General features: G+C 45.9%; 1 protein-coding gene across 3 annotated transcripts in view; it reads right to left on the bottom strand.

Moving 5' to 3' along the window:
• Positions 1-12,883, bottom strand: part of RCAN2 (regulator of calcineurin 2) — an 81,415-nt gene extending 68,532 nt beyond the window's left edge. Inside the window, exons 1-2 of one of the 3 annotated variants that reach the window (XM_068678811.1) lie at positions 12,725-12,883; positions 5,139-5,365 (exon numbers count right to left, since the gene is read on the bottom strand). In XM_068678811.1, the coding sequence (XP_068534912.1) occupies positions 5,139-5,363 (225 nt within the window). In that variant the 5' untranslated portion in view covers positions 5,364-5,365; positions 12,725-12,883. Of the gene's footprint in view, positions 1-5,138; positions 5,366-9,458; positions 9,641-11,576; positions 11,595-12,724 lie in introns of those variants that run through there. The other 2 variants (XM_068678812.1, XM_068678810.1) reach the window with 2 other exon arrangements.
• Between the last annotated feature and the right edge of the window lie 2,685 nt (positions 12,884-15,568).

Consider the following 15,568-nt stretch of genomic DNA (forward strand, 5'->3'; position numbering starts at 1 on the left):
GCATGGCAGCAGACACGCCGGCTCCACTTTGTTTAGAAGGAGCACTGAGCAGGCAGAGCCGTTTCACTGTGTGTGAGAAGAGTCAGCAAGCATCGGGAGGAAGTTTCTGTTCCAGGAGTAACACATAAAAGTTAAAGACAACACAGCAGGCCACTGAGCTGTCCAACGCCTTTTACTGCGCTGTAAACAGCCATAGCAACACGAAGATCTGCTTGGTTGAGAAAGTTGAATGCAAGAACAGAGGAACAAAACTCCCCGAGTAAGGCCAGAGATCTCGTAAAGCATCGTCCTCTGACACATTTTCCAGCACTCACTTGAGATAACCTGAAATCCTCTTCAAGGCCTGGGCTCAATAAGCTAAAGTAAAATCAAAGGGAGTCTAATGCAGGCTGCTGTAGGAAAATCAGGAAGTCATCCAATAGATGTCAGTAAGGTTGTAACAGGAAAGAATCTCTCATGAAAACACTAGCTGCTTTTCTAATTCCACTAAAGCAGGACTACTGTTTTCATTGACTTAGTTTGACTTTTCTACTCCCTTTCCCCCCTCTCCATTAAGCTCACAGTTCAGGAAATGCATTTGTATCACCTTCGCTCCCCAGCTGTGCATTACCACACCGACCCATCCCATCAGGAGAATAAAGGCACGAGAGCTCATCGCTTCAACACACAGCATCACAGCATGGCTGAGGCTGGGAGCACCCCTGGGTGCCCCTGTCCCCCACTGCCCCAGCAGGGTGCCCAGCCCCACATCCCTGGGCTCAGGGAGCTCTCCCAGGAGCAGCCCCCGGCCCCTCTCAGGGCCGCTTGTGCCAGGGCTCCGGCACCCCTGGGCCCAGCAGTGCTGCCTGAGGGGCAGGGGGAGCCACTGGGGCTCCAGGCTGGGCCCGGGGCCTCTGGACCTGGCCCTGGGCACCGCTGAGCAGAGCCCGGCTCCGGCCTCTCCGCACCTCCCTGCGGGTACTGACGGCCATGGGGGAGCTCCCCCGGAGCCTCCTCTGCTCATGCAGAGTCCGAGCCCTCAGCATCTCCGTGTGGGAGAGGTGCTCCCATCCCTTTACCATCTTAGCTGCCAGTTGCTGGGCTCCCCATGGTAAGCCCATGTCTCTCTCACAGTGGGGAGCCCAGAACTGGGCACATTTGGTCACGTTGTTTTGTGTTTTTTTTTTTTTTTTTTTTTTAAATGTGGAAAAATAATAATAATAGTAATGATGTCTCCTATCGATTTTAATTAAACTGGCAAGACAAAGCATTTGATGGACTTCGGCTCTCATTTCCTAGGCAGCTCCACCATAACTAAGTTGCTTGGAAACTGATTAATCATTCTTTATCTGAATTACTCTTGGCTTTAGTGAGGCGCTGCTTCCACCTTGGATCAGAAGAGCAAGAAAAGAAGAGCTTGCAGCCTCTAAACAACCCGAGGAAATGCGCCTTTCCCTCGTGTAAGCATATTCTGATAGTGACATTTTTGAGTAAGCATCTCCCAAGGCATTAGAGCATCTTACAGAGCTGCAGATGCCTCACTTTGACAGCATGCTTACCGCTTTCAGCCCGGAGGAGGTTACAGCCACAGTACCGAAGTTACAGAAGGACGGTTTTACAGCAGGGTGATGTACATTTAACACTTTCGCTGTGCTTTTGTTATTATCTAGAAAGCTGGAGGGCTGCATGTAGCAATTAACTGTTAAATGAACGTGTTTCCACCCTCAGGAGCAGAGCCCTGCCCTTTGGCTTTTCAGGACTGCTTTATCTGGAAAGATAAAAGGAGCAGCACCCCCCCAGCAGTCCCTCTGTCAGCCAAAAATAAGTCTCAATTTCGCCATACCTTGCTAACAGAAGGAGTCCCACCAGTTTTTCCCCCCTAGAGACATGTGACAAATCCCAGGACTTATGAGTAATTTTATTTTTAATTTTTTTAAAAATAAGACTTCTGTGACCCAAGTAGGGCAGTGCTGTGAGCTCCAAAATAAACAAAATCCCACCCCTTCCATTAACTGGTTATATGCCAAAACAAATAAAGAATACAAGACAACGACAGGGACACAGACACATTTGATCCCAGCTCTGCAAAAGCCCTGTTAATTTCATTCTCCAAACCTTTATTTTGCCTTAAAACCTACCTGAAAAGCACAGCATTTTCTAATCACATTGTGAAGAACGTACAATTTGACTTTCTTTAAGAAGCAGCAAGGTGTTTGTGTGGATAAATAAAAAAAAATAACAGCCTCCCCTCAGTCGTAGGGAGCTGTCAGTGCACTGAGGCTGCTACACCAGCCCGTGTAAACCCTCAGACACCCATATCACCAATACAGCTGTCTGAGGCACTGCCCTGACCCTAGTGGAGACTTTTTTGGCCACGAATACATGTTTAAAATAGTCCCTGTGTCCATGAAGAGACCTGAGGATGCCAACAAGGAGAACACTCAAGCCTGGCCTGACACTGCTGGGAGAACTCCTCATGGTCAGAGGAAGAAGGTGCCTTTAGCTGCCAGCATCCCCGTGCACGGGCAGGGCAGAGGCTTCCTACCAAGCACCGTAGGACCATGAGGCATTGCTGGAAGGGTGCACCTCACACAGGACACACTAAGGGCAGAGGAAGCAAATCGGCTTATCCACAGCGCAGGTGTACGTGCAGCCAAGTTCCCTCAAGGCTGTCTGAAGCACAAACTGGGATTTACCCTGGATGTGAAACATAGTAGTTAAATGCCTTAAAATTAACACAAAAATATTTAAGGCACTCACTTTAGAACATTTTAGCAAGTGTCTGGCTTGGTTATGTAAGTGTTAAAAGCTTCAATTTGACAGCTCAGTTTCTGTAACACTGCAGGTAACATAGTGTTAAAGCTGTCAGTGTGAATCCTTTACATTAATATTGCTGCTCAGAAGCTTCTATCTTCCAACTAGCTGCATAAACAAAGCTTACACACCAAATCAAAATAACCACTCATACCGACAGGTTTCTCTGCAAGCTAACTTGCAACTGCTGAACCGATCAAACCTCCATTTTTCTCCAAGTATATAAAGTCAAAGCTACTGCAAAAACTTTACTTTCTGAAAAGTGGGTAAAAAAAATAGATCTCCTGCAGATTTAATAATTACCATAGTACGTTCTTTTAAAAGAGCAAACTACAGCAGTAAAAGTATATTGTACCACTGTGTATTCATTGGATCAATATATAATTGACGATGTAATCGTTAGCAGTATTTATTAATTGTGATTGTTTGAGGTTTTTAAATGTTTAATGTCTTAACTTGACAACATGTGCCCTTACCCTGTAGCAACAGTTAATAATAGAAAGGATTATGAGTACAAATCAACTGGGAACGCAAGTATGTGTTCTACAGGAATAATAAAAGGCATAATCAGCTCCCCAGGTCCTTGTATTTAATGAGAAACCTGGAGGTAATCCCATCTAAATATAGACTTAGCACAGTAACTACTTACCTGCAAACAGAGCTCTTCGATCCACGTCACCGACGGACAGTTTACGGACATGGAACAAGGGACACCTCCACAACCCAGCTGCTGTTCTTAAGACAAATCCTTATGTCCTGCAAGTCCACGGGGATTGCCATCCCACGTACTTACATAATCTCCCATTCCATTTTCTAACTAAGCCACTGCCAGAACACAGCCCTCAAAAAGAGGGAAAGCTCAGAAGCGTGTGGGGATAGAATCTCTGCAGGGGGAAGAGAGATTCTCTAGTTCTAGGCAGGCTTTTGCTGTCTTCCTTTGAAAGTGTACTTTCAGAGCCTTTTAAAGTCAGAAATACCTAGGAAGGCATTCCCAAGCCTCTAAAACGTGCATAATGAACTTTAGTAGTGTGGAAAATGTTTACTGGTTTGTTAAATTCCACAACATAGCACAACGTAAATGTATGGTGCTTATGAGCAAGAGGACTGCAACAGAATAAAATGATGTGCTGTTTTCCAAGACAGTTCCAAGTACTGTTTTTTTTTGTTTAGAGCACAGTACTTTTTTTTTTTTTTTTAATATATGAGTATCACAGCACTACACAAAATGATTGTACCTCAACTTTTACTCCCTTTTCATCTGTATTATTCAAACATACCCAAGACATCACTACGGAATACAAAAGCGTCTAAAAAAAGAAACCAAAACACTGCAAACAATGGCACTTGCCTAGTCCAACAAATAGCACTTCCAGCATCTCTAACAGAAAGCCTGCCTCCCTGCAAGTCCTGTTCTGTTTTCCTTTCATGTGGTAATTTCCCTGCTATCACAAAGGTCTCTCATCCTTCCTGGCTTTGCGTCCATCCCAGCAAAACCGCAGTTTTATCAGCCAGTTCCAGCTGAAACTCACCCTCGCTGCCACCTGCTTGTGTCCAAATTAAGTATTCTGGACAAAAAAAAAAAGTTAATTAGCTTCAGGTGTGCCCCTAATTATTAGCCCTGACTAACTTCATCAGACAATAATGCCCCCAAACTATCAGTCTGATATTCCTGACACCTCCATCAGGAAGAATTCCAGGCTTACAAACATGACCTAAAGGCATCCTGCAGAACATGGTGGTTTTTTTTTTTGTTGTGCTATTTCTTATTCTTACTTTCTTATCCTTATTTCTATTTCTTATTTTTTGTTTTATTCAGCAATATATCATTTCAGGCATTCTCTTTTAAACTAATTGCAGAGTTGGAAAATATTCTCATGCAGGTTCTCTTTTCTTTGTTCCACTAGCACTCATCTTAGGTCTTCCAGACAAGATAAAACTTAAAACCTTTGAGAAAACACAGGTAAGGCAGCCTCCTGTTGCAGCGGTATGCGACGAGCAAGCAAGAGGAACCTGCTTTCATGTGTTTAACTTTGCCACCTCCACCATGACTGCGACTACAGTTGCTATGGAGACACGCACCCACATCTCAGTATTCTGCAAACCTGAACAGGAGAAAAACAGTTTTGTTCACTGTAGTTGGCAAAAAGGCTTTTAGGCTCTTGAAATCAACAAAGATCACAGTACAGCAGTGTTCCCCACCTGAAAAAAAAACACTCATATGCAATCCAGTTTCTTTGCATGTGACAAATCAACTCATTTCTGCTCCCTTGATACTGCACTGAACATAAACATCACACAAGTCCTATGTTTCTCTTCTACTGAAAGTACAGAAACTGGCACGGTACCTTACTGTCCTCGCTTTCAAACACAGACTGGTGAACATTACAAGCAAAGAGAGAATTCGGGAGATCATTGAAGTCAAGTATTTCATGGAAATCTTCTTCTGTAAAACACCTCTTTAAGTCATTGTCGCCGTTGATAGAGTAGAGCAGGAAGTGACCTCCATCCTCCGGGATGCAGCCGTAGTGGCCGAGGCCTCTCATGCCAAAGAAGTAGGAGTCTCCCCTCATCCCTAGGAGCATGGAGAAGAGAGACATGGTTATGTTACACTCTAAAATAGTATATACGCAAATATAGAGATTTTAAGTTTGGGGCTTAAGTTGTAGCAAGTATATTCCACTTTCACCAAGACTTAGAGAGGGATTTTGCTGTTGTCTCGCTTACTGGCATGGGAAAGGCCTAACAGTATCAGCACAAGCTGCTGAGCACATCCAGAAAGGAGGCGTGACTGAAGTCCCTGTAAGGAAACACTGTGTTGGATTTGGGTTTTAGAAAGTCCCATTTGTTCCTGGGAAGGCAGGCTGGTGCTGCTGAGCTTGCAGGCAGCTTGGAGAAAAAGTGTAATGCACTGGATGAGAAGAACACATTTTGAAAATGACACCAAGCTTCAGCTTAAAGGAATAAAAGATTACCCTGCTGAAAAGCAGCATTAACACAAAAGCATCAAGAAAACCAGCACAACTAAGACACATTATGGAGAAAAAAGCTCATTTTTGGGTGCAGTTCAAGGACAGAACGTACCCTGTTTTTCCATCCCCGTTAAAATGCAAACAGAAAAATTGCTAATGACATTAGGAAGCAAACAACAAAGTAAGCAAGGAGTGCACCCAAGTGATAATTCTCATTGCTTTTTAGGAAAATCCTGCTATCCTTGGAGGCTTTACCCCCACATCCATCGGAGTAGAAAAATCATTCTGAGAGACACTGAAGGGTAGAGAAGTAACAGGCACATAGATCAAACAGCATCCCTACTGTTGGTACAGGAATAAACTTCATACCAACCAAGGGAAGCATGAAAATGTCCAATTAATCATCAACATGTTCATTAGCGTAAATTCAGGTATTTACAGTGACTGGCCCAGCCTCCAGTACAGGTGTACTAAACCAGCTCCAAGCCATAACCTCCCTAGAGCTCCCATAAGCTGAGTGGAAGCAATGCAGAGGAATAATTAACTCCCTCCTACTGATGTTTCTTGCAGTAACAACACGCAATCAGTGGCTTTGTTCTCACCCCATAACATAAGAGGTTAGAGTTACATAAACACAGCACGCTCACCTGCTCCAGATCTGCCCTTGTGCTACTGCATGCTTGCTGCTCTCTAGTAATAGTTTTAAGTATTGGGTCAACTACAGTTTGCACGACTTCTGTCCCAAAAAATCAAGCCATGGGGCTTCCTTAGACATAATAGTTTCCTAGACCTGATTCTGTGCGTGCAGTTTACGAGGGAGGGGTTTAAAACAAGAGAAGGATGCGGCGCTGTAAGGAAGCTGGGGCACTAGGAAAGCCTCAGGTTAATTCCCTCTGGTCCTGTGTCACCCTGAGGACAGGTTTTCAGCTCTCAAATCCTCACCGGTATTTTTGCCAGCTCAGCCCAACACTAGCACAGCCTGACAGTGGGAGCACACCCAGGGAAGTGCTCTCAGGAAACCCTCACAGCAGCCACTATTTGGGAAGAAACTTAAGTTCAGAACACTTCCCAACTCTAGCAAGAAATATTAACAGGTCATCTACTCCAAACACAGTCACATCTATGTCTGTTTGCCTCACGTCTAGCTCAGACTAAGATTGCATTCATTGCTTTTAGGTTTACAAAAATAATCCTCGAGCTCTGTATGTTACAAAATACAACTTACGTGGAAAGCAGACCTCCTGATGAGCATAAGGTCTTTAATTCCCAACAGGCAAATTACTTGCAGTCAGCGAAGCCACTGGGTATCTTACAGTCACACTGGGCAAGCCCTTTTTCCCCCGGACACAAGCATTAAGCTGGAAGAGCCCACTCAGCAGAGGGATGCTTCAACAGCAACCTTACACAACAGACTCAGGAGGATAAAGAGGATGGGAGCTGATACTCGAGGGCTGTAGAAACTCCCCGTATGAATTAACACCCAACAGGCCTTCTAGTGGTGAGGAAGAGATGAAACAACCGGGAGGAGTGAGGTTTCACGTCCACAGAAATCTCCTAGGATGTGACAAAACAGGAACCTGGTGGCTGAACGGGACTTTGTACAGCAACAGACACAACACAGCACGTTGATTTGTTTTCCCTAGGCTGTTCTAGTTAGTTCTACAGATCTAACTTTTAGGCTAAAGAATAATCTTCGGTTTCACTGAAAGGTGTGACAGCCACGTTAAGGATGACTTTATGGCTGCCAACAAATTGCATGCATCCTGTTCCTAATCCCCAATGCATGACAAATCTCTTAGGGCTTGCAGACAAGTAAGGGATTTCAATACATGGCCAGAAGTCAGAAGAGTCTCCAGGCTTCTTCACTGAGCAGCTTTTTTTCCTGGGAGAGCCGTATTATAAAGTTAGGAACTCAGCAAAGCTACAACTTGTTTAGCAAGCTGCTAAACAGAGGAGAATTTGGAGTTACAGCAGTGAAGTTGGAGTTACAGCAGCATTCAGGTTCCTTTCCATCCGAGCTGATAACAAGGAAACAAGTACACAGCACAGCAGGCACTTCTCCAACATACAGCTTCACGGTTGGTCTGAGATTACAAGCTAACAAATACTCTTCCAACACGCTGTGTGACAGCAGCTTTGCTCTGCTGAAGCTCTGTAAGCAAAAGGAAAGCTCACTCCTCTTTTCAGTCCGTTCTCGAGACAGATTTGCTGTCCTGCACAATTAAGAGCATGTGCATGGAGTAGCTTCATACAGCTAAGTTTGTGAAAAGCATGGAGGGTACTGCACAGGATCAAGCGTAGCACCACAATTATAGAGAAATCTCGCTAATGCTCCCCAAAAGAAATAAACTGCCAATGAGCCTGAGCCCAATGATAATGAGGGAGGACAAACATCCTTCAATCAACAGCATTTGCTGGCACACTTCAAACCCTTGGGCTGTAAATTCAGTTTCCAACTGGATAAACTAGCACTTCTGCCAAAAGCTGCAACACAATCCATCACCTCAGGCTGCCCGCTTCCAACACCAGCTGCTCTCTGCGCAGAGACAGCTCCCCGCCACCTTTTGTGCTGGGGAAAGCATCTCCTGCTCCGCTTCGTGGCACAACCATGCACAGTAAACACAAAGTTTACTGACTTCGCCTAAGGAAAAAAGTTTGGTTTTATAACTCCAATAAACCTACTGGGAAGTTAACTGAAAGAAAAAAAAAATAAAAAAATGCAACAGAAATAGAAGAGGCCACCAAGGTTTGGGAATGGGCAGGTCACAGCAGAGGTTAGGGTTGTATTTTGCAGCAGCAAATCTACTCCAAGCATTCACGAAGTTGTGATCTGAGTTTTCGCAGCTTTGCCTTAACTTTATAATAGGTCACCATATCATAAGTTATTCTCAGCTAGTCATGAGTGGGAATTCTCACCTTTTCGGTATTATTTATAAATTTAGACATATATAATACAAGTCATAACTACACAGCCTTCACTGTCTATCAAAAACCTTAAAACTCTAGTATTTTGCTGTTACTGTGTTATTTCGAGGCTTTTTTTTTTCCCCTGAGTTTGCTCAGCCACTTCAGAAGTCCTGCCAAAAATACTCTTTCCAATTATTCCAATTTAGAACAAAAGAATTTAGATTTCAAATTCCCCAAAATAATTAATTCTAATTCGTGTTTACTCCATGAACTGGATTGCTCTACATAAAATAAACGCAATTAAGAGTCATCCTATATGCAACAATAGTACAATCACTGGATGACGTTTCCAGCTCCTTTCCATGGCTTCTGACAAAGTAAGCCAAATTTTCCCTTGTGGTCCCTTTTAGATTTTCACAAAAACCTGGAATGTCATCCAAGTCACGAAGGGTAAACACCACTCATTTTACTTTATAAAAGTAAGGAGTTTTGCTTCTCCCTCTACAATTCAAGATTTTTTTTTCAAATGCTTAAGGGACCAGAAGTTGTCACACTGCATTTTAAAGAAATGGCAGTGCCATATAAACAATCCAGCAATGCTAAGGCATCGTCCAGCACCTACAGCGATGAGAAATTTGGTCAGCAACACCTCAACCTGGGACCACACAAGTAAATGCCACAACAGAATCCAGACACCAGGACACAAACAAAATGAACCCAAGTTCACGCAGCCTTTAGGAAATGCTTATAGCTTAGCACTTCAATGTATCCCCTTCAAACGAAGCTCACCTGCATGCCATCCGTGTTCCTCAGTCTTGTTTCTCACTTTTGTGTTCGGTTTTGACCCTACAGCTTCAAACCAGAAAATATGCCATACGGATAGGAGTATCCCAATAACTGCAGTTCTGTTAACCCTTTGGAAATTGCGTGAGCCACTCCCCTTCCAGATCCTATGGGCCATCTCCTTGTTACTTCTGTGCAATTCACCTGCAGGCTGCTTCACTTCGTGCTGGCAGAAGTTATTCCCCACTTCTCCTCCTCTGATCATGGGGTGCAAGAGCTTGTCATTTACAGTAGCTCAAAACATCAAGCCCATGAAGTTTTCACCACATCCCAACGTGTTTCAAAGGACCAGTTGCTTAAATGTGACCACACACGTATAGACTTATCCGCTTTATTTATGGAAATGAATTTCCTCAGTGACCATTTCCCTGTCCTAAGAGGTGTTTTTTTTTTAAAGAATCCCTTGGGGACACCAAGAAACAGGCACGTATCTCTTCAAATTGCTAGGAAACTTTACTTTTATTATTATTATTAAACACTGCTTGCCATGACAAACAACAAGACTAAAAATAGCATAAAGCAAACAAAATGTTACAAATAGAAGCTTTAAATATAATCACTATAAACTAAAGCTATTATTGAGTTCTGACTGCAAACAGTAATCTACAGGAATTGAGAAAATTTGGGAAAAAAGCAATCAATTTGGAAGAAAAAAACAAAACAAAACAATAGACTTGCAGTTGTGTTTTGTTTGTTTTTAAGAAGGGTCCAGGGAAAGTGCAAGGATTCTGCCTGTGCTCCCACTAAAAATCAGCAAGTTTTACTGGAATTTTAACAGATGGGAGAAAAATAAACTGAAAGCTGCCCAAGTAAGATTTTCATGAAACAAAGAAAATTTCTTACTTGAAGCATTCAGTTGAGTTAGTGAAGAGGAGTTACCAGTTTCCTTAGTGTTAGCTTATGGATGCAATGCCTGTTGAAGTCAGCTGGACCCACAGAGAAGACACGAGTGTAATGGGAAGTTCAGATGGCAATAGCCTACTGAAATTCCATTCCATTCTGCAAAACGAACGCTGGAGGTTAGCATTATTTTTACATGCTGCTAATTTGTCACTATAGAACGCTCCCGTGGACTTAAATAGAGATATTTTACTTAATTAGAGAGCAGAATGGGACCTTGTGAGACAGCACTAATGAACTGCTGCAGGTCACAAAGCAACAGACTGCAGGCACCCTTCCCCGAAGCTTCTCCCCTGCATCCCCCACCTGGGCACTGATGGCTCCCCGCACAGCATCACAAATTACTGGCATATTTTAGCTCCCTTTTGGGTGGCACCACACAAAAACAGTGCCCATCTCCACTATTGCTGTTACAGAAGGGGCAGAGTTATGAGGAAGAGGATTTTTATTTTTTTTTATGCTAACTGTTACAAATCCCAAATGTTCTAATCCTTTCCATTGACATTAGAGCCGTATTAAATTTAGCTGAGCCTTTGTAACTATTTTTGGAGGCTTTTAGCATCCAAAGGGGCGATTCACTTTTATTCATCTAAAGCAGGGCTGGCCAGCTCAAGCTGTTCAAGACCTGCACGTGGCTCAAAAGGCTCCGGTGTGCCTCCCACGCCAGGGCATCTGCATACATGTAGTAAAGGAGCTCAGTGGGTGCCGGCTTGCCAAGCAACCCATATGCCCTGCCGTGGGGGAACAAGAGCCGTACTAAGTCAAGACCCCAGCCCTGTACCAAAATGGGAAGGTGACACCTAGGGAGCCAACATCAGGAGAGATTTTGTGATTTAAGGTCAGGGAGTTAGGCTAGGATTAATCAGACACAAGAGTTTCCACGGCACTGTTAATGTATTCAAAGGGCAAAATCCACGCAAACGCCAAAGAACAAGCTTTCCGATCACCTTTACTCGCCCCTCGAGCTACTCTATTAAAAGTGAGCCAGCTTTAAAAAGGGCACACGGCATTACAGCCTCGCTGGCCTTCAGCCAGACCTGGCACCTCACACAGAGGTCACTTCGACAGCTCTCTAGCTCCTACCACAAACCCCACCAACATACCCCACTCCTTACCCAAACCAGCCTGCCCTGCTGCGAGGAAAAAGGAAGAAATCACACGTACCAGGACTGCACGCGACCGGAGCTGTTCACGGTGTTCAACTCTCAGGAGAGAGTCGATAGGAGAGGGCAGACCCCGTGAGGACAGCCACAGCGTGATGAAGGCTGGGCGATTGCTTCCACAGGGCGCTGCCCACGGGATGGGAGCCGCCGCTCGCTTCAGCTCATAAGCAGCCAGCACGGGGAAAGGTGCAATTCTGACAGGCAGTGCTCTCCAGAAGAGCCAGAGGAAAGCCATTCAGGCTGTAAAATCATTCTAAATATCTAAAAAAAATGCTTTGGTACAGCTCGGGATAAAATCTCAGTGCCTTGAAATGGATTTCTGCTGGTGCAGGTGAGTGACACGAAACTAAAAGTTAAGGTCACAGTGCAGTGACAGAGATCTTCAGTGCAAAGAACTGATGAGCAAAGCCCCCGAGCGTGCCTACGGGCTGTGAGGTTTGGAAGAGGGCAGAAACCAGCTCGCACAGCCCCAAACTCCCTCCTAGAAGCTGATGAACAGGACTCCTCTGCACAGCTCCTGCGAACAAGAGTCACCAGCTCCCAAAAGCGACAACCTGCAGGTTCTGTGATGGTTTCATGTGAGGTGCCAGCAGGTTTTGTGATGATTTTATGTGAGGTGCCAGCATGTTGTGTGATTGTTTTACCTCCCCACAGCCCTCACCTCCACCTGCCCGTGACACGGAATAAAGGATCCCGGCAAAGCAGGGTCCCAGCAGCAGCTCTGCCTTTCCATGCCAAAGTTTTCACCCCCCTTGGGGTGACCAAGCAGCGCACACACCCCAAATCTCACCCCCAAACCCCCCTCAGCGGCTCCCAAGATGGGGACACAACGCGGGGCTCCTCCTGCACCGCCTCCCCTCGCCCCATCCCCTGAGGATCCCAACCCCACACGCCGCAACCCCTTTTTTAAGGTCGGCAGCAGAGCCCTGAGGCAAGGAGACCCCCGAGGGGCCGCTCCCCCGTGCCCAGCAGCCCACAGGAGGGGGTCGGGGGCGCTTCCAGGCGATCCCCCCCAGCCCCGAGCCCCGCCGCCATTTCGGGGGCAGGACCCCTGTGGAGATGGGGGGTCCCCTGCGAGCCCCCCTGAGGGCAGGGCGCTTGCATAACCCCTCAGGGCTCAGCAGCGGCCATGCCCTGCCCTGTTCTTACCTGCTGCTGAGGCTGGCTCGGCCTCGGCCGCCGCCCTTCCTCCCTTCTCCTCCTCCTCCTCCTCTTCTTCTCCTCCTGCTGCCGCTGCTGCCCGCGGCCGCCCCGCGCCGCTGAGGCGAAGGTGGAGGAGAAGGCGGGCGGCCAGCGGACGCCGACAGCCAATCGGCAACGCCCTTCCTCTAAACAGGCGGGAGGAGTGGCCAATAAGAATGGGAGGAGGGCGCTTAGCCCCGCCTCCTTCGTGTCCGTCCCCCCCCTCTCCTCTCTCTGGGGACGCTGCCCGCCCTCCGCCGCCTGGCGATGGGGAGCGAGGGGGGGGGGGAAGATGAGGATGGGGGCGCCTCGTGTGGGGACGAGGCAAAGGGGGAGATCTTCGTCCCCACAGCCCGGGGAGCGGGGGGCGTAGGAAGATGTGGGGAGGGATGGGGTGTGGAGATGTGGGATGAGGAGATGTAGGGTGGGGGGATGTTGGGGTGAGGTGGGATGGGGCTGAGGAGATGTGGGGTGGGATGGGGTGAGGAGATATGGGGTGAGGTGAGGAGATGTGAGGTGGGATGGGGTAGGGAGATGTGGGGTGTGCAGGGGACGAGGAGGTGAGGCGAGGTGGGTGAGATGAGATGTGAGCTGGTGACATGGGATGGGGTGGAGATGTGAGGTGAAATGGGCGAGGTGAGGTGGGATGGGGTGGAGTGAGGTGGGGTGGGATGCAGAGAGGAAAGCACCCATGACGGATGCCCACGTAGTGCCAAAACACCTCGGCAGTGACAAAGCTCTTGATGCTCCCCATGGTGATTTTGTGGGACCTAAACGCCCCTGGGGATGGGGCTCGCAACCTCCACTTCCCAAGCGAAGTGGCCTTGAAGCAAGCTCCATCTGGAAATGGATACCTTTAAGTTCTCATCTTCAGAGCAATGACGAATAAGGTGGATCTCCCTGTTACAGACGGGGCCAGAAGCTGCATTTTTAGGAGTCTTGAGGAACATCAGGGTTACAATGGAAAAAAAATGCTGATGGCAGTCGTGATTTTAAAACGAAGAGAAAGCATTCAGATGACCCCAAGGCATGGTTTATTAAAGGAAGGGCTATTTGCGCTGCTCCAGATGTACGTGGGAGACTGCTCAGCTTCAGAGGCTAATGCTGATTTTCTGTGGTCTCTTTTGCTTTGGAATGTAATAATGCGAAGGGATTTAATCAATAGGGTGATACAGAAACGTAAATTGGTTTCTGTAAAGATGGCTTTGAAAATCTATAGAATGTAAGGGAGAACTAGAAGGCTTCTATACAATTCATAAATATCCTATAAAATACACGGGAAGAATAATTCTCCATTCGTTAAATGCATATAAAAAGATATAGGCCATTTATAGCAGCACTTTCCAGTAATAGCAGATGAAACTTGTAAAGAATGAGATCAATATTGGGATGACTCCACCTCATCTCTGCAGGTACCCAAGAGCAACGCATGAGAACAGGGTGTGTGCGTGGCTGGACCTACAGCAGCAGGGTTTCCTCCTGGTCCCATTCCCTAAGGACTAACTTATACCCTGATGCATAACTGCTCTAGAGACCTTCCAGACTTTCTTCTTTGCTTCTATTTTTACTTTTTAATATAAAACACTTAACTATTTTACTACTGATAGCAGTAATTTATAATTTCTTTTTTTCTTGTGTCCAAAATATGATGTCTGTGACCTTATTGCTTTAAGCACTACGCATAAGAGAAAGCAAGCTGTGGAAACAGATCTGGTACGATATGAGCTGTATCAGGTTATAAATCAATTGATATGCTCATTATTTTTTTCTAAGAATAAACCTGATCAGATATCTTCCTTTGTTTCCATTTAGATGCGTTTCCTTTGTCTTGTTTTACCATTCTGAGTAGGAAGAGCACCCACAGTGCTTCTTCTGTCCCACATTTTATGTCGTACACTTTCCTTGTCCTGATACCTCTCGATTGTCTCTTGTTCCCAGTAACCAGTCTCAAGTTTTATTCTTTATCCTCATATTTTCATATTGGGCAGAATATTTTCATTGGGATGAAGTTTCCCCCACGTTTGTTTTCCTTGTATTAATACAGGAATCTCTACAGTTATGAAAGCAAGCTAATCCACACTCAGAAAGAAAACAGGAACACCTAAGCCAGTTCTCTGGAAATGCTTTTGTGTGCATGCAGATGTTATTGCTAAGGTGAGTGGGGAGAAAACCCCAGAATTCCACGTTTTACAATAAAAAGTCCATCAGATTAAATAATAACAAGAGTGGTAATAATTCAGGGTTTTTAATAGCCCTGTTGCCAGCATTAAGTTTTTCTATCAGGAAAGATCACCAAATACTGTGTTATTTAGACTGGAAAAGCAGGACTGCAAAAATAAGAGGGGGAGAGCTTCCTTCCTGAAGTCTCACTGCTCACCCTCTTGGACCCCGGCGCTATTCAGGGCATGCAGCCTCCGTGGGCACCCCGTGCTTCCGAAATGCCGTGGGCATCTTCCCCCACCCCGAGCAGTTGCAGAGTGCCAAAACCTGGAGGAAGATGAAATTATGGAAAGAATACCAAAGGAGGTGATGAAACAGCTGCCACTCGCAGCATTTGCCAGCAGCGCTGCAGTCCTGCCCCCGCAGAACTGAGTGGGAGTTTTGTTACTGATATCTTACGGCGCAGGCTTGGACCATCTCCTCCAAATCCTGAGCCACCCGTTATCTTCAGTTTGCACCTGCTTCTTATCTACAAATTTAATCTGTGAGCAAAAATGGCCTCCCAAATGTACTGGAGCAATCACAGTGGCTCGAAGCACAACCGAAGCAGTGTAAGCAGTCTTTGGTCCCATCTGACCACCAAGAACATCA

This window comes from Anas acuta, chromosome 3 (genome assembly GCF_963932015.1).
Source record: "Anas acuta chromosome 3, bAnaAcu1.1, whole genome shotgun sequence".
In the NCBI taxonomy this organism is placed as follows: domain Eukaryota; kingdom Metazoa; phylum Chordata; class Aves; order Anseriformes; family Anatidae; genus Anas; species Anas acuta.